General features: G+C 44.1%; 1 protein-coding gene across 1 annotated transcript; it reads right to left on the bottom strand.

The window, feature by feature from the left end:
* Positions 1-18: 18 nt before the first annotated feature.
* LOC116941650 (lysosomal-associated transmembrane protein 4A) lies at positions 19-12,825 on the bottom strand. The gene is made up of 7 exons (XM_032952944.2): positions 12,595-12,825; positions 8,835-8,958; positions 7,405-7,478; positions 6,976-7,098; positions 6,083-6,178; positions 5,789-5,881; positions 19-336 (listed from the first exon to the last, which is right to left on the bottom strand). Exons 1-7 carry the CDS (start codon positions 12,694-12,696, stop codon positions 259-261), a joined length of 690 nt encoding a protein of 229 aa, XP_032808835.1. The 5' UTR covers positions 12,697-12,825; the 3' UTR covers positions 19-258.
* Positions 12,826-19,640: the final 6,815 nt, after the last annotated feature.

Here is a 19,640-nt window from a genome sequence, read left to right as displayed (position 1 = left end):
ACCACTCGCACTTTGGGGCAGCCAGAATGCAATTCTTACGCAACATTCTGCAAGCACACACGGCAGTCCACCTACAGATATTTCCGACGCTATGAATTTTGTTTCGCTTCGGAGGACACTCTCAAATAACCTTCTGCCTAAAGTTCGCAACTTCTGTGCCAGGACACGGAAGGGAAATCGATGGGCACTTTGCTAGAGTTGCTGGGGGTTGCTGGCTCACTGCACCAGCAGCAGGCCACGGGGACCCATCCCTGCTACTTAAGCCGGAGTGTACGGAGGAGGGTCGTCCTTGGGTGGAATCTTCATCACAACCATCTCGTACGGAGGCAGCAGGTACTGTGAACGCATACACACACGCGCGGCATTAATCATCATCATCAGCCATGATAAATCCACTGCTTGATGAGGGCCTTGCCATGCCGCTTTAACAATCCGAGCACATGCACACAAGCCGCTTCATCGCTCCATCTCCATAGTGGACACTCCCGGGCGTGTTCAAAATTGCGTACAATGTAAAACGAGTATAAATAAAATCTAAGAATCAATTCAACTTAAAATAAAACAAAACTTATATAACTGAACTTCAAGCGAAAAAACATATCCTTCCAAACACTAAACACCGACCGACCAATGTACATTTTGATTTAAAGCTTTTGTGACTGCAAGGATTCATATTCTTGGTTCTATCGGTAAAGTCGCGTAGAAGGGAAACAATATTGTTTTATATTTTTATTATTTTATTGTTTCCCTTCTACGTGACTTTACCGAAAGAACCAAGAATATGAGACCAATGTACATGTCGAGCCCTTGTACCAAACTACTGTTGGGTGCGGGCCTCCCCACGCCACGCAGGTTGTTGGGGTTACTTGACCGTACACAACACCACACTGTTCAGTGCGGGTTGGTGAAGGTGGGCAGCAGAGACGTTGAAGCATAGAAGCGCAGTACAGCAATGGATGTATTTTCTGCACTGCCGTCTGCTGCTGCGCACCACAAGACCCTAAGGTTGTCATGACACAACCTGGTTGTGCGTGGTGGTCAGTTTCCGACATCTGACGAGACCAGGTGCATTCTGGTTTGATTCGGTCACAATTCACCCTCTTATCATCGAACCACTTTAAACAAGGAAACTGTACAAAGTTCACACGGGCGACATACATTGATTGTACATTCACGTTTCGCTTGGAATGCATTCAACTGCATTCACTTCCGTGCACGAAGCTTTAAGTTTCACGTGCACAGTAAAGCACGGCAGTATGACAACACAAACGTAGGACTTAAATAACATTTCCCCTAGATGGCAATTATTTTTGTTGCTCAAGCTTAAGGAGATGCTTCATACTTTTTGCATTGTATAGCAAAGAAAAATAATAACACAAAGACCTTGTTGTTTCCGCGAGAGTGTCCGTCATCCCCTCGCGAGTCTAATAGCTCGCTATTGCCTTGCAATATTCGTGGCATGGAGCAGGCTTTGATATATGTAACATGTGATGATAAACGAACAAAACAAAGTTGAGAATGTGAAAAATTCCTGAATATTAAGAGCACTGCAACGCAAAGCGAACCTTGTCCCATTCTTCAGCAAAACCGCACACAAAAGCACAAGATGTATATATTATATAAGAAAAATAAACATCTCCAAGCTTCTCAACAGCAGGTAAAGGGCTCACTCGCTCGCCCGCCAGGCACACGCACAGCAGCAGAGTAGCGAAGGTCAGCGCGACGCGTGACAACTTCAGCGAGACGAGGCTCAAAGTGCGTCCACGTAAAATCGGCATGGCTCGCGTGACCAGAGCGCCCTTGCTAGGCTGAGAAAGGCGATGCACTGCCGAGCCTACAACTCCACCCCCCCCACCTTGCATAGTCGCTGACTCCTACTTTTAAAAATATCTGCAGAGAGTCAGTATTGTTCGGAGGCTGGTAAAGAAGCCTGCTCTTGATCATGTTAACGCTCTCACATCTAACCCTCACGGACTCAAGACGGTGAAAACACGGCGCTGGGCATGAAATACAGTAAAACCCCTCTTAACGACACGACAGCAATTGGTTCCACTAAACCGTCCGTTAAGTGATTTGCTCGTTAAGCGAGTTTAGGAAATACACGTCAAAGGCTTAATTCGGACTGATAAGCATCGAAAGTTATCAATTTTTCACCCAAAAGACTACTTTATAATATTTAAACAATGGATATGAATACATAAAGATACTAACATTATAAACACATAATATTAAAAGAAACACGGTTAATCAATGCATTAATATTTGCTGTACCTACAACAGCCATTCGTTAACAGGGGTGGTCGTTAAGAGGGGTTCTATTATACACTGCACTACACTGCTCCGCACCGCACTGCTCCGCACAGCTCAGCACCGCACCACTCCACACCACACTACTCTACCCTACACTGCTCTAATCTACACTGCACTACTCTACAATACACACTACACACGAGACATTGGGCTCTACGGAGGCCCATCGTTAAGCGATTAGTTGTTAACAGGGGGTGGTCTGTATATGGTAGTGCACAGGGGCGGAGCCAGGATTTCAGGCCGGGGTGACATTCAACAAATTTTAATTTCAAGAATGATTAGAGAGTCAGGCTGTTGAACTAGACGCCATCGGGTGGCGACACACTCTGAAAGTGCAGTTGTACGGAGTCCGCCAGACCGAGTGTCGTACACTTATACGCAGAATGTCACCCCTGTCACCCCCCCTGGCTCCGCCCCTGGTAGTGCAAGCAGTTGTATTGCCTTAATATATATTAACGATATTTCTTTACAACTTCTAAACTTGTCATTTACAAATAAAAATATTCATTTTCCTAAAGGGGGTTTTCACAGTTGATTAAAATTTTAAATAAAAAAATGACGACTTGCACATGAAAAGTGAAGACAGATAGGCAAGCAGCTGCTTGCAAATGTAGCTTGCCAAGCATATCAGCTGCCCACACACTCGACAAGTCTTATAAAACAGGCAAGAGTTTGGTAGCCCAGAGCACAACTCTAATTCGGCATCACTAACACCAGCTCAGGTAGGGTGGGGGGGACGTGAAACGTGAGAATTCCCCTCTGGACTCCACTGCCTGGTCACACGGATTACCCATTGCCAGCTCGCCTCTACCGAAGACAAGGCTTCTCTTATTCTCGTACCATGAAGCCCCCCCCACCCCCCTTTGACGTTGTGCCTTTATAGAGAGTGTGGTTTTAACTGTGCTTGGTTTCAGATTCAGCAAGCTTACAATCTCGAAAGGGAAAAAATGTCCCCAGTGGCTTTTCTGTGTACCCTGTGCGGGTCCCTTTCCACACAAGAGTTGCATTGAGGTTCCGAATTAACCGTGGCGAATCAGGTGTCAAGCCAAGACCGAGAGATGTCGACTAAAAAATGACACCGCTTTGCCGAGCAGGCTCCCGAGACCGACACCTAACCGAATGTAATATTTGACACAACATACCGATGTGGAGTGTATAAAATACACATTCCTGTAATCATGCGTGTCATTGTATATAAACATCTGCAATTCCTTTCAAAATAATTGTCACGTGTAATAACTGCCACGTTTATTCCTTGGGCTTGGGAGCCAGCATCATACAAACAAAAATCGATTTAAGTCGTCTAGATCACCACTTTTATACGTCTGATTTATTGATTCCGACACCAGATGAAAATGTCGATATGCATGATTAATTTACCAACAGGTGCAAAATGCCTTACTTCTCAACAACCTAATAACAATTTAATCCAAAACCCACCATTCATTGTCACAACTTATCACACTACAAACTGTTTTGCTGCTTGAAAGAGACTTCTCATTATCCTACTAAAATAATAAGGTCACACATTTCAACCGTATTGAGTTGGTGGTCTAAACCGAGACTTTTGTGCATTATGCATGCAGCCTCCGTGACGCTACTTGACGTGCAAGGCATGACGGGAAGACCAATCCAACATTCACAATCGTGCCTTTCGCCGTGCAGAACACACCTTTGCGTGCCTACTTCTCAAAAAACCTCTACCAACAAGCATCTGTTTATCAGCTGCTGCAAATAATACGGAGCAGCACTGGGCCTCCACAGCACGTACGATGGCTGGTGTGTACGTGCACCATGGGATGTTGCACGAGGCACAAGTGTGTAAGGTTAATATGAGAGTGTGTGCATTAATGTGAGTGTATGCGCTTACGTTTAATGATAGGAACATCGTGAGCATTCATAAGATGTACATTTTATACGCCCATCATGTTTTAATAACATTTTTCCAAATAATACATTTTGTCACTTCAAAAAAATAGGAAATGAATACTAAATATATTAAATATTTCCACAGGGAGTGTTCTAAGCCATAACGCACATGGTAAACAGGCTTGCAATTATGTCAAATTAATTTCCATCGGACTTCACTCCAAAACCAATGCATATTCTCCTGCCACTATTGTTAATACGAGCATCCAAACTTATTTAACACGCTTTTGTTCACGAATTAAATTATAATTTTATTGTTTTATATATTTGTTTTATTATTTTATTGTTTCCCTTCTACGTGACTTTACCGAAAGAACCAAGAATACGAATCCCTGCAGTCACGAAAGCTTTAAATCAGAATTAAATTAGCTTTGCATCACACACTACAGAGGCCTCCTATTTATCCCATGACAAAATGTAATTACATCCTTGTGTCAATACACTGCTGGATGAAGGCCCCCCCCCCACGCTATATCATCATGGCGATTGTTAAACCGCACTTCACCACGCTCATCAGTGCTGATTGATGAAAGGAGTTGGGGAGGGGGGTTTGCGAAGACCGGTTTGGATATCACTCAACTACTCCGATTAACACGGCTGGCTAGGTACGGTCCGAAAGAAGTTCCACATTTAGAAACATGCGTTTAGACTATTTAGATTATTTTGCTGCTAAAAATGTCCAAATGATAAGCAAATTTGTTGAGCTATCATGTGGCCAGGCCGCCTTTGAACAATAAGTTAATACATCTCAGTGGGCTTTGTCTGGTAGAATGGGGATGGTTTCGTTTCATTTTTACGTGTTTGTGTGATTGTTTACCTTTCTCGTACTTTACACTGTCATGTGTTTGTATTGTTTGTTATTGTAACGTTCTTACCCGCCCCGACTAGACATCGATGAAAAAGAGCTTTATAGCTCATCGGATTCCTCCAGTATAAATACATATTCTGATTCTGCCATGCATGCACTGTCAGCCGAGTCCAGGGGTCGAATACAGGTCGCAGAGTGCAGTGGGCTATCCAATGCACCACCACTCCCTCCAAGAGATATGAATATTGGAACTAGATATCACAAACTGCTACACTGGCGTTTTCACAGACTCGATCAGCAGATGGCCCAACCATTACGTTCACACACCGCAAGTGACTTCGCCATTGGAATAGAAATTGCAATTTGAGAGCAGCTAAACCATGAATGAAATAATAAAAACATACTTATAAACAAATGGAATTATGTTATACAACAAACACGATAAGTTTATTTTCCGAAAACTCTGCTTTGTTTTAGTGGACTCTCTTCAAGATCAATGCATTGCACCAAATGTGCTTCTGTTTGGTAATTCCAAAGCATTAATGGGTTAAGGTCAGAGGCAGAGCCTAATCACAGTAACTGTTCTAATACTTAAATCCCCCAGTTTGGATGGCCAAGTGCAACAGGAAGGGATTAACTCAATTTCTGGCCAGTGCTTACCGTCAATGGATGATTATTTCTGTTACATTACCTACCAATGATGGGAGTCCGGGTACACTAAAATGAATCGGTAAACCGTACCTCATTGTTCTGATCCGAGAAGACGGTCATGTCTGGGATGTTCCTGTTCACAATGTACTTGTAGCAGTTCCACACGCAGCAGATCATGTAAGCCTGCAATGACAAACCACAGCAAATTAGCACCTACTCTTGAGGTTGTCGCATGTGTGTGGAATATTAATTGTTCGGCGGTCATCGGGAATTCGGATAAAAGTGGAAATTTTGAAACCACACGAAATACTGAACCCCCCCCCTCTTTTACGTAAACGCCACGCAATGCAGTGAGCACTCACGCAAGTTGTGTGTTTGACAAACCTTGAACGACAGGACAAATGCGAAGAGCAGCACAAAGATGAGCACCACCCAAGTGGAGTCCATGCTCTCAATGTCCTCCTTGTACGTGAAGTTCGGCTGCACGTACACGATGACAAAACAACATGAATCAACGGGTCGGTTAACCACAGGTGCGCACAAACGGTTTAGTCACGGACATTTTTCACAGTGCTGTGAAAGCCACAAATGGTAGAAAAAAAAAGGCTTTCCATTGTTGTGAATAAACGTTCCATGGAATACAAACACCGTCAGTTATCAATGCATTTCATTGTCCTTCACTTTCCGACACACGCTACCCGAGACAAACCTTCCTAACTTACCTTTTGCCCGCCCTAGGACGGAAGCTGTAATATTTACGAAAAAATTTAGCAAAGTATAATTGTTTCTTATGTTGCGAAGTGGGTACCCCATGAATAATTCAAACATCACTCACCACTGTTTGTTAGCCATGGCTGGAAATCAAACGGAGATTGCTGGATGCAGAGCGTAGTGCACTCACAACTAAACCATCGCTATAACACTTGAGTGCCATCTATGCGAAAACCCTTATCCTTACACTGGTGAGTTTCCAGTAGAACGGCTGATGTATGCAAGTTGAACTTCATTTGCATGATACGTAGCCAATCGCGCTACTCGGAGGTATGGAGGAAGGACAACAAACTAAACACAAAAAGCAGTTGTAAAGAAACGAGTTTTTCAATCTAGATCATTTAAAAGTGCATAGCTCCAGTGCCTTCCTAATATCGCAAGGGAGAGCGTTTCAGACGGCCGCAGAAGCGCATCTGAAACTGTGCCATGCAGCAACCGTCTTTGTTTGATGGCCAGCCAAAAGCCGCTGGTGAGAGGGTGACCGGCGTTCGCGTGATGTAAATTACCAGCTGGTCCACGTAGTCCTTGAACTTGGGCAGGTAGGTGAGGAATCCCACAGCCACAAGGCAGGTGAGAGCAAAATCGAAAAGCTGGTAGCAGAAGAATGGAATGAGAAGGCCACTGCGGTGCTGGGAACACAAAGAAAAGATGTGGCCATGGTCACTCCACTACTTCACACCAGAGGGGGCTCTTACAACATCCCACATCAACAAACACCACTTTATATAATTTCCATAACCAGTATCTTTGATTCAGGTAAAATCTACTGACTTAAAAGTGAAAAGCATGCACGCACAAGCCAGGTTGCATTGGTCGATTACGTTTATGTATGATTTATTCAGTGGCTTATTTTTAAGTTTTACCGTGTCTACAAATAACCATTGCATGCACTCATTGAAAAATACATCAGATATGTAATTAACACATGGACGTACTTTGAATGACCCGTAGACCAGCATCCCACTCATTATCATCATCAGCAGAGATATCACCATAGCAATGCAGCTGTCTGTAAGCAAAAGCATAATTAATCAGGCAGAACACCATACCACAAAAATGATTTCACTCTAAAGACGATTCCTGTGACCATATTAGCTGGAATGCACCTGCATGCCAGGTTGGTAAAAGAAATTGCAGGGCAGTGCTACATAAATACAGTACACCAAATCCACTGTTGTACTGTATTTATATGCTCTCACAGCTATGCTCCCATGTTAACTAACCACATGAACGTTGTGAAGTATGGTGAAATGACCCACATAGCATGGGGAGGCCCTCATCCAATAGTTTAACACATATAGAACATACGTTGCATGATATTGGATTGGGGTAGGAATTCAACTTGAACGCTTTGCTTAGTCATCCACTGAAATATCTCATGATACACGATCTTAAAAAAAACTATAATTTATGTAAATCTTGCCTCAAAAGCTTTCTTGACTGCAGGAATTCATATTCTTTGGGTCTTTCGGTAAAGTCACGTTGATAGGTTCAAAGAAAATAACAAAAAATAACAAACAAAAAACTACGACGTTTCGATCACAACACATCCTGATGACGAACGCTTGTGTTGCGATCGAAACGTCGTAGTTTTTTGTTATTTTTTTATTTTCTTTGAACCTATCTACGTGACTTTACTGAAAGACCCAAAGAATATGTAATTTATGTATTCACACAAATATAATATATAACCATTCCGTGACAAAGTCGCAGGATTTATTCTGCTGCATTCAAAAAAGATTAGTACTAAACAGACAGCAATAGAATATATTTGGAAATGCTCCTGATATCAGCTTAGGTTACTGAGCATGCATATGCACTGTACAGTAAATCCTAATCGTGTGCCGCGGTGGTGAGACATTAACTTCCTCGCCTGTTATACAGGCGGTCGTAAGTTTGATACCGACCCCGACACCTGCATATTTGGAGTTGGCATGTTCTCCCCATGGTCACGTGGATTTTTCAAGGGGACCTCCGGTTTTTCCCTCCACACTTAAAAAACGTGCGTTTAGAAAAACCTGCTATAAATTCCCACATGAATAAGCCACTTCGTTGAGCTATCATTTGTGACCAGGTCGCTTCTGACAAAGAGCTACATAGCTCAGTGGGCCTTTACCTGGTACAATAAAAATAGAAGTAACAGAAGATGTAACATGCAATGCGATCTGTACCGGCAGAAGGATCCCACTAATCTGGTTATAAAGTAAACAGGAACGGTAATACATACAGAGTTTATGTTTTACTTGGCCGAGCTACTTAACATGGAATTCCTAAATTGCAGTCACACGAACGAAACCCATCTGCAGAAAAGGGCTAATGCAAACATGGAAATGACACAGACAAGGACCACTGACACCGAGCTTACCGACGCCGTCGGACATGTTTGAGTAGTAGCTGTTGGGAAGGTCGTACTTATGTGCGAACTCTGCTACCTCATCGGGGCTGATAGTGGCAGCCGCGAGAAATGACGCCATCACCAAATACATCAGCTGGAGAGAAAAAGGAACAAGATTGGGTATACAGTACGTGCTTCGAATACTCAGGCCCCAGAACTTAGTTCCCCACAACAACAATAACAAAAACCCCACTACACATTTACATTATTGTGTTTCACGGTGGAACGGGTGGTGCAGTGGTTGGCACAATTCTCAGCAAACTGATGGATGCCGAGGCTGGAAACCACAGCAGTGGCGAGCGTCTCCCCATCCCACACGCTTGTTTTTACCAACCAGCTCTGACCAGCAGGGATTTTTTTTAATCAAAGTTAAACTCCCAGGACTGACACAGCAAGTCTGGTGGGAGACCTTCATCCAACAGTGGGTTGGCAAAAGGGCTGGCAATTGTAATTGTATATACGTATTTTCCAACCTGTTATCTCCACGGCAGATGTTTATACTTGCTAATTTGTTTTGATCAACATGAATGCCACCATGTCACCACATTTTTTTGTTGTTGTTACGTTTAAGCGGATATGTTTGTCAAAACATAAGACATGTTGACAGTGCAGGCAACATATTACATACTAAAATAAAGCCTGGAAATATACATACCAATAATGACACTTAATAATGTTTATTTTGTATGTGGTCCACAGTGTTCTGGAGACTTAACTAATATATATAGTGGGATTCAAGGAGGGGACTGCGCCAAGGCAAGTGAGGGTAAGCAGTGTGTTTAATAATTATGAAATGATATTTGTGCTTGCTGCAAACGAAGTGCACTCAGAATGGCAATGGTGGGTGATGTGAATTTATTACGAAGCTGTATGAGCTGCAATATTTAGTTTTTCTAATTTTTAAACCAAGTGTTGGGTGGATTTACCGAACCAAAGCAATCACGTAGTCAGACTTAATTATTGTCACGTTAACAGTCTCACCAATACATTGACCTAAGTGCAAGTTTGTATACAAACCAATAAAATTAACTTTCCTAGTAACGTAAGTCGTACAAGTTTACAAGTGAAGATTAACATCCGTGTACACAAGAACGTCCTACAAAACGCGTTGTGCCCCACCACCATGAAGCACGCAAATGTGTTTTTGTAATAGAACACAACCGCTGTCCTTTGCTGCCAGTGAACGTTCATCAATCTATAAACAACGGCTCCTCTCTACGACGGTATAGGATGATAGTCCACGCAATTAACACCGTCTGCGTCACGTGTATGTTAATGTACTGTGTGATGTACTGTGTGTTGTACTGTGTTGTACTGTGTTGTACTGTGTTAATGGGGAGCGGTGGTATAGCGGTTAGCGCGCTGCCCTACGAACCCGGCGGCCCGAGGTCGATTCCCGCTCACGGCCAACACCAGTGACGATTAATTATCGGAACCGGTCCTGGGCCTCCCCGAGGTCGACTCAGCCTCAAATGATCACCTGGTGCGGTGTGTATACATCGCCACTAAGGAAACAAAGGCGGCCGGGTGTGGTGTTGGCCACCCACCCACCCCTTCGTGTACCGTGACGGCCTTCATTAGGTGCCTGCTAACAGCGCTTGCCCCAACAGTCTGTTCAGGCTTTACGGGGGATCTTTATCTTTGTTGAACTTCTTTCACACCGTACGTAGCCCAACCGTGCTAATCGTGGTACACATGCGCCTACGCACACACCGCAATCTTAATTTTAATCGGCTTTATTAACGCGAATTGCACGTCGCGTCACGTGGGAGGGACGTGTTTAACAATAATCTGGCGCGTGTAGCGAGTAAAATTTGTATTTGAATGGGGGGAGTAAATTGGCAAACACGGAAAGACAGAGCGCTGTGATGAGTCCCGAGGACTGGAGTTTGGGAAACCCTCGAGTGAAGTGGGTGTCTGCGGCCACCCCGAGTTTCTCATTATGCCGCGGTGGCTAGATGTTAACTACCTCGCCTGGTATACAGGAGGTCGTGGGTTCGACCCTGACGCCTGCTGTTTATTTTGAGTTTGCGTGTCTCTCATCATCATCACGGTGGCGAGATGTTAACTACCTCGCCTGGTATACAGGAGGTCGTGGGTTCGACCCTGACGCCTGCTGTTTATTTGGAGTTTGCGTGTCTCTCTCATCATCATCATCACGGTGGCGAGATGTTAACTACCTCGCCTGGTATACAGGAGGTCGTGGGTTCTACCCTGACGCCTGCTGTTTATTTGGAGTTTGTGTGTTTCTCTCTCTCATCATCATCACGGTGGCGAGATGTTAACTACCTCGCCTGGTATACAGGAGGTCGTGGGTTCTACTCTGACGCCTGCTGTATATTTGGAGTTTGTGTGTTTCTCTCTCTCATCATCACGGTGGCTAGGAGATGTTAACTACCTCGCCTGGTATACAGGAAGTCGTGGGTTCTACCCTGACACCTGCTGTTTATTTGGAGTTTGCGTGTCTCCCTCTCCCCGTGGTTGTGTGGATTTTTCTGCGGGTCCTCCGGGTTTTTCCTCCACATTTATAGTATTTGGCTGCTATACATTTCCACTCCATCAGCCACTTCGTTGAGCTATCATTTGTGGCCAGGTCGCTTCTGACAAAGAGCTACTACATAGCTCAGTGGGCCTTACCTGGTACAATAAAAATAGATATAGTTTAAATAGTTGAGTTTGTAAATTAATTATCTCCTTAAAAAGACAACGCGAAACGTACAGCTGTTATCTTGAAGCTAAACAACCTTGGCTTTGCAGATCCTCACCATCGCGAATAAAAACTCTACAGAATAAGCCGATTGTAAATACTCCTAGTATAAGCACAGCTCTGATATAAGCAACACAGCCGCACAACCTTACATTGCCGGTGGGAGTAGGCCAAGGTGAAACTTTCTGACGTAAACATCACTCTCAATTGGGTGTTCTCATTATGCAGCAAACGATGCTTAATAAAAAAAAAACAAATCGACTGTAGTAAGCGCGCTCTGTTGACGCCACGATGTTGACATTGTAACCGTGCGATAGTGGACTTTTAAAAAGTTTTAAAAAGTCGTGGCAGCGACGCAAGACGAAGCAAGGAACGAGGTCCGGCACGTCTGCTCAAGCCAGCGGTTCCACATCAGGAGCCCTTGATGACAATCACTCCACTGCTGGATGAAGGCTGGTGCCAAAGCCACCTCTTCACGAGGCTACCCAATCCACATGGCATCTCCATCTCCTCGTTTTTCGGGGAGAACAATTTGTTTGTTTGGTTTTGTTTTGTTTAAACTAAACTTAAGCATTCCCTTTTCGTCATTAACGACGCTTTAAACCGGCGTCATAAACAACCCCGCACTCACGCACCTTACGAAACACGAACGCAATAACCGTACACAACACATGCCGTTGTTGGATTAGACCGCGTAAATGTGCGTCGTTAAACCCGACGACACCACCACCACCACCACCCGACCCAGCCACCAATAAGTAAAGGGTTGTCACGTAAACAGAACGTGCACAATTCGTTACTAGCACAGCACGCCGGTGTGTTGGAGGGCAAATACACACCATTAACAATCAATTATCGTGTTCTTTTGAGTCGGACCGATTCGCTTCAACGCATTCAAGCGCGCGAGAGCGCGGCCTAACTCCATGTCGGTGAAGCCTACGGCCTCGCCTGATGCCCACCCCGGGCCTCGCCTCCTCCACCCCCCCATCCCCCGCGCGCCGGCCGCGGCGTCGGCGTCCTCACCGCGTAGGCGCCGCCGAGTAACATCGCGCCCGTGCGGACGTGGAAACAGACGCAGCAGCTGGTGGAGTAGAACTGGTATCGGAAGGGCGACTTGAAAGACATGGCTGGACGGCGTTTTAAGTTCGACTTACTAGAGAATCGGAACGATTGAAAAGCAACCGAGCAAAAGTGCGGCGCGAACTCCTCCACTCCCCTCGCGGAGTGATACAAAAGGCGGAGTGGCGGCGAGCGGAACCCACGCCTGTGGTGACGTCACCGCACGAGATAAGCATTACGTCACCCCCCTCACCCCCCACCCTCAACCCCCCTCAACCCCCCACCACCCCCCAAACCCTCACCCCTGCCACCCCCACCCCTCTCCACCCTCACCCCTCAACCTCACCCGCCCACACCCCCCCCTCCACCGTCACCCCCACCCTAACCCCCCTCCACCGTCACCCCCACTCTTACACCCCCCCACCCTTACACCCCCCCCATCCACACCCTCACCCCCCACCAATAGCAACACCGCCCGCTATAAAGTAGGCATCGGTTGGCACGTCACAACCAGGACGGTAACGGTGCATGGTCACGTGACAACAGCAGTTATCATTTAATTATAATTTATTTGGTATAGCCCTGTGAACCATTCGGCTCTGGAATCGGTTGAAACCGCAACAAACAAAAAACAAAAACATGAACAAGAAAACATCTTAAAGCGACTATGCGCAAACAACAGGATGTCTTCAGGAAGGGAGTCGCCGCACCCGTGAATAATTTTGAAGTGATGCCATCGAATGATCGATCGCAGCAGGCGGCTACTATCACAGTGCGGTGTCGTGGTTGTAGACTCACTCATACGGAGATTAAACTATTATTAGATTTTATTTTTACCAGGAAAGGCTCTTCAGAAGCTACCTGGCCACAAATGACAGCTCAACGAAGTGGCTTATCATGTGAAAATTTAAAGAAGCTCATTTATTTCAGTTCAGTTAATTTATTTTGGTATAGCCCTGTGAGCCATTCTGCTCTTGAATCGGGTGCAACCACAACAAACAAAAACACGAACAAGAAAACATCTTAAAGTGACTATGTGACTGTGCAAACAGAAAATCCATGAAAAAAACAGCAACATTCCTGAAAAAAACACCGTACACCAACGCTGTGTGCAAAAAATCCCAGTGGGATGCAAGTCAAACAACAACAACCACAAGAAAACTCAGATTAAGGCCATCAGTCTAACTCCGTACTTCAACAAAACATACATGTCCAAACCAAAAAACGTTTTCGAAATCACCAAAAAATAAAGCCATAATTGCAACGTAACAGTTATCATAGGGACTGTGACCGAATTTTTACAATAAACTACATAAATAACATGTAACACCAAATCCTAGAGCCATAGCTGGCTGCATGAGTTACTCCACAACAACAGAAGCATCAGTCGGGGTATCAAATTTTTCAATGCCCCTTTAAGATCAGCACGCTAAATCAAAATACAGATAATACTTTGCAGCGTCATCCGGAGCGAAACATTTTATTTTATTTTACGCCAATGAATAGCAGTGGCAGTTAGGGGTGTACAACTCCTCTAGAGCAGTTTTGAGAGAATATCTCATTGGTAGCGATTCAAGTTGCAGTTTATTGGCAATAGCATTCCAGACCCTGGGGGCATCAATAGCAAAGGCCCTTCCTCCAGTTTTTGTACGGCAATGGGGAATGTGAAGCTGGTAAATGAGCGAAGACCTGAGGTCAAATTTGTTCTTTGAAACAGAGAGGAGATCCAGCAGGTAGTCTGCGATTTTTTTGTAAGTACATCGTTAATAAATAAGATCTGGTACACAAGCCGTCGAACATTAAGATATGTTAAGTTTGACCCAATGTAGAGATCACAGTGGTGAGTCCTATATGGGCAGTTCAATGTAAATCTTAAGGCCGAGTGATAGATGGAATCACGCTTCTTCAGTACAGTACTTGGGGCTGATTAATACACGATGTCATAGTAGTCAAGTAGAGGCAGTATGGTAGCTTTTATCAATTCCAAACGGAAAATTGGGAGGAAGCAGTGCTTGTGTCGATACAGAAAACCAATTTTTATTTTTGTCTTTTTACCAATATAATCAATGTGATCTTCAAAATTCAGTTTTGAATCCAGGATGACCCCAAGATACTTATAGATCTTGACTTGCTCTATTTGATAATTATTTAAGGAATGTAATTGGGGAAAAATAACTTCCTGCTTTAGTCCTGATGAGAAGCATAGCACCTTGGTTTTGGAGGTATTCAGGACTAGTTTAAGAGCAACTAGCTGATGTTGTAGTTTGTTGAAATCACCCTGTAGCTTAGCAATCACGTCATCCGGAGAGCGGCCAGCAGTAATCAGTATCGTGTCATCTGCAAAAAGATTTACCCTGGAATGATCCAGGTCAGTGCCCAAGTCATTGACATAAAGAGAGAACAAAAGGGGGCCGAGGATGGAACCCTTTATCTTAACACTGTTTGACCTCCAACCATCTGTGAATATAGTTTGGGTGCGAGAAAAGAGGTAATTTTGTAACCATTTTACTGCGTTTTCGGAAAAACCGAGGCAACTTAGTTTACTAAGCAGGGTGTTGTGGTCTACTGTATCAAAAGCTTTGGACAGGTCTAGAAAAAGACAGGCACAGTACTGCGTATTATCAAGGCTACTGTAAATGTGATTCAGAGAGTCTAATGCAGCAGATGTGGTGCTGTATTTTTTTCGGAACCCAGATTGTTTTAGATGTAGTAGATTGTTGGTGGACAGGAAACTGCTAATTTGGTAGTTCAATAATTTTTCAAAAATTTTCATCAACGGGGCCAAAATTGAGATAGGTCGGTAGTTATTTGGATTATCTTTAGGGCCCCCTTTGTGAAGTGGACGGACATAGGAATGTTTCCATTCTAGAGGAACTGATACTTCTTTGATGGACAGGTTGAAAATATGGGCTATAGGTTTGTATATTAGGTGACCAACAGTTTGTAGAGCAAAGACGGGAATACTATCTGCTCTGGTAGAGGAGGACCCTTTGAGGTAGGACAGTTGTTTCAGAACATTACTTTCGTGGATTGGCTGGAAACTAAATTTGTTTAATGTTTGGACAGGGGTGTAGGAATTCGCATGAGCAGGGGTGACTCCTAATATATTATCAAAAAGATTACCAGCTTCAGAAAAATGAAGGTTAAAATTGACAACTATTTTTTGGGGATCTGAAAAATATTCCCCATTTCGGTTAAGCTCAACGGGCAGATTGTCTGTTTTGGATGCCTTTTCGATACATTTGATTGTTTTCCAGAAAATCCTGGCATTTCCATGTGATTCCAGGAGAGTAGAGAAAAAGTAGGCATTCATTGCATGCTGTGTTTTTTTACGCATCTATTCCTTAAAATCCTGTATTCTAGCCAGTCATTGACCAAATTACTTTTCTGAGCAAATGCCCAAGCCTTGTCCCTAGTTTTCATGAACTTTGTAATCAAAGGATCAAACCATGGTGGGCGGTTGCCTTTAGTTATAAATCTAACCAACGGAGCATGTTTGTTAAGAATTTCGAGAAACGTGTATCTGAAGGTCTCCCAAGCCGTAGTCAGGTTGGGGATATCACAGACCTTGTCAATATCCGAGTGAAGCACATCATTAGTAAATGCCTGAGTGCTGAAGTGTCTCATAGAGTGCTTCTCAACCAATTTAGGGGGGGCTTTGGGTCTGGCTGATTATCTCACCCCAAAAATGAGGAGTGATCACTAAGGTTATTACCCAGAACACCAGTCAGTGTGAAATTGTGAGGGGCATGTGTCAATAGGACGTCAAGCAGAGATGACTGTCCTGGACTTTTTAGGTTGGGTCTTGTGGGGACATTTATTAATTGAAACAGGTTAAATTCATCTGCAAAATTTGTGGCCACGGCCAGCGGGTTTAGCCAATTCCAATTTAGATCACCCACTAAAACTATTTCACCTTTAGGGAGGCCCCCAAAAAGCTCTCTTAGTGCAGATGAAGCTTCCACATCCTTCCCACTAGGCGGTCGATAGCAGCACACTACCAATATCTGTTGATTATTTGGGAGAGTTATTCTGAGAGCCAGACCTTCAAAGCAACATTTTAAACGCGTGATGTTGATTATTAATGTGGAGGGAAAAACCCATGAACTCGGAGAAAAATCCGCGCGACCACGGTCAAATATATACCAGGCGTCAGGGTCTGGATCGAACCCACGACTTCCTTTATACCAGGCTAGGTATTTCATATCTCGCCACCCCGGCGTCCATGATTAAGACAGTCATATATTTTTTTTATATAGAGCCACTCTCGTTTACGCTGGGGCGTCTCAGAGCAATTTACACGTGATAAGAGCGATTTATATTAATCACACATCATCTCAACCAAGGCCGTAGCCATGGAGTCAACATTTGTGGGAAGAGCTTTGTGACGTCATATTTGAGGGGGTGGGGGAGTCTGACTTTTTGTGACGCCGTGTGACGAGCGGGGGGGGGGTCAAAAATCGTCCAAAATCGCGTGACGTCATTTATGGACGGCCCCTAATCCCAATTGAGTACAGCCATGAGATATATACAGTACCCATATTCTGCACTTACAGAGCGAGCCATGGACTCAGAGAGACCCATATGGTGGAGTATTGATCATAACCATCATCCATGGTATAGACTGTAAAGCTTGGTCCAGATGTCTTGTGACCCCGGTTTAATTCTCTCAAACCTAATACCGTATATATTTCGATTTAAAGCTTTCGTGACTGCAATGATTCATCTTCTTTGGTTCTTTCGGTAAAGTCACGTAGAATGAGAATAAAATAATAAATTGATAAAATAAAATAACACAATAATATTCTCACGACGTTTCGGCCACAACACAAGCGGCCTTCATCAGGTGAAGGGAGCGAGACTGTCTGGTAGGACAGCGCTGGAGTGAGAGAGCCACGTTCAGATCACGGCTTTTAAGCTGTGTGAGAGGAACAAAGAGCCTTAGAGTCGCGGCATCTCTTCAGAAAGGTGAGAGACTCGATTAGTTGAGCCTTCTTATCCCGAAGTCTGTTGAATGATCTTAAGGATGTGTGGAATCCCTCCCCGTAGAGGCGGTTAAATTTCGATTTAAAGCTTTCATGACTGCAATGATTCATCTTCTTTGGTTCTTTCGGTAAAGTCACGTAGAATGAGAATAAAATAATAAATTGATAAAATAAAATAACACAATAATATTCTCACGACGTTTCGGCCACAACACAAGCGGCCTTCATCAGGTGAAGGGAGCGAGACTGTCTGGTAGGACAGCGCTGGAGTGAGAGAGCCACGTTCAGATCACGGCTTTTAAGCTGTGTGAGAGGAACAAAGAGCCTTAGAGTCGCGGCATCTCTTCAGAAAGGTGAGAGACTCGATTAGTTGAGCCTTCTTATCCCGAAGTCTGTTGAATGATCTTAAGGATGTGTGGAATCCCTCCCCGTAGAGGCGGTTAAATTTCGATTTAAAGCTTTCGTGACTGCAATGATTCATCTTCTTTGGTTCTTTCGGTAAAGTCACGTAGAATGAGAATAAAATAATAAATTGATAAAATAAAATAACACAATAATATTCTCACGACGTTTCGGCCACAACACAAGCGGCCTTCATCAGGTGAAGGGAGCGAGACTGTCTGGTAGGACAGCGCTGGAGTGAGAGAGCCACGTTCAGATCACGGCTTTTAAGCTGTGTGAGAGGAACAAAGAGCCTTAGAGTCGCGGCATCTCTTCAGAAAGGTGAGAGACTCGATTAGTTGAGCCTTCTTATCCCGAAGTCTGTTGAATGATCTTAAGGATGTGTGGAATCCCTCCCCGTAGAGGCGGTTAAATTTCGATTTAAAGCTTTCGTGACTGCAATGATTCATCTTCTTTGGTTCTTTCGGTAAAGTCACACAGCTTAAAAGCCGTGATCTGAACGTGGCTCTCTCACTCCAGCGCTGTCCTACCAGACAGTCTCGCTCCCTTCACCTGATGAAGGCCGCTTGTGTTGTGGCTGAAACGTCGTGAGAATATTATTGTGTTATTTTATTTTATCAATTTATTATTTTATTCTCATTCTACGTGACTTTACCGAAAGAACCAAAGAAGATGAATCATTGCAGTCACGAAAGCTTTAAATCGAAATTTAACCGCCTCTACGGGGAGGGATTCCACACATCCTTAAGATCATTCAACAGACTTCGGGATAAGAAGGCTCAACTAATCGAGTCTCTCACCTTTCTGAAGAGATGCCGCGACTCTAAGGCTCTTTGTTCCTCTCACACAGCTTAAAAGCCGTGATCTGAACGTGGCTCTCTCACTCCAGCGCTGTCCTACCAGACAGTCTCGCTCCCTTCACCTGATGAAGGCCGCTTGTGTTGTGGCCGAAACGTCGTGAGAATATTATTGTGTTATTTTATTTTATCAATTTATTATTTTATTCTCATTCTACGTGACTTTACCGAAAGAACCAAAGAAGATGAATCATTGCAGTCACGAAAGCTTTAAATCGAAATTTAACCGCCTCTACGGGGAGGGATTCCACACATCCTTAAGATCATTCAACAGACTTCGGGATAAGAAGGCTCAACTAATCGAGTCTCTCACCTTTCTGAAGAGATGCCGCGACTCTAAGGCTCTTTGTTCCTCTCACACAGCTTAAAAGCCGTGATCTGAACGTGGCTCTCTCACTCCAGCGCTGTCCTACCAGACAGTCTCGCTCCCTTCACCTGATGAAGGCCGCTTGTGTTGTGGCCGAAACGTCGTGAGAATATTATTGTGTTATTTTATTTTATCAATTTATTATTTTATTCTCATTCTACGTGACTTTACCGAAAGAACCAAAGAAGATGAATCATTGCAGTCATGAAAGCTTTAAATCGAAATTTAACCGCCTCTACGGGGAGGGATTCCACACATCCTTAAGATCATTCAACAGACTTCGGGATAAGAAGGCTCAACTAATCGAGTCTCTCACCTTTCTGAAGAGATGCCGCGACTCTAAGGCTCTTTGTTCCTCTCACACAGCTTAAAAGCCGTGATCTGAACGTGGCTCTCTCA

Source organism: Petromyzon marinus, chromosome 12 (assembly GCF_048934315.1).
Source record: "Petromyzon marinus isolate PM22_M1 ecotype Great Lakes invasive population chromosome 12, UKy_Petmar_22M1.pri1.0, whole genome shotgun sequence".
Lineage (NCBI taxonomy): Eukaryota > Metazoa > Chordata > Hyperoartia > Petromyzontiformes > Petromyzontidae > Petromyzon > Petromyzon marinus.
The sequence above is the reverse complement of the archived record's forward strand: the minus strand, read 5'-3'. Positions and strand labels throughout refer to the sequence as shown.

Excerpts from the sequence above, each read along its gene's own strand:
- LOC116941650 (XM_032952944.2), bottom strand. The coding sequence starts at position 12,696 with ATGTCTTTCAAGTCGCCCTTCCGATACCAGTTCTACTCCACCAGCTGC. Across the intron at positions 7,099-7,404 it reads TGGTCTACGGGTCATTCAAA|CACCGCAGTGGCCTTCTCAT; the intron begins GTACGTCCATGT and ends TTGTGTTCCCAG. Across the intron at positions 5,882-6,082 it reads CATTTGTCCTGTCGTTCAAG|GCTTACATGATCTGCTGCGT; the intron begins GTTTGTCAAACA and ends TTGTCATTGCAG.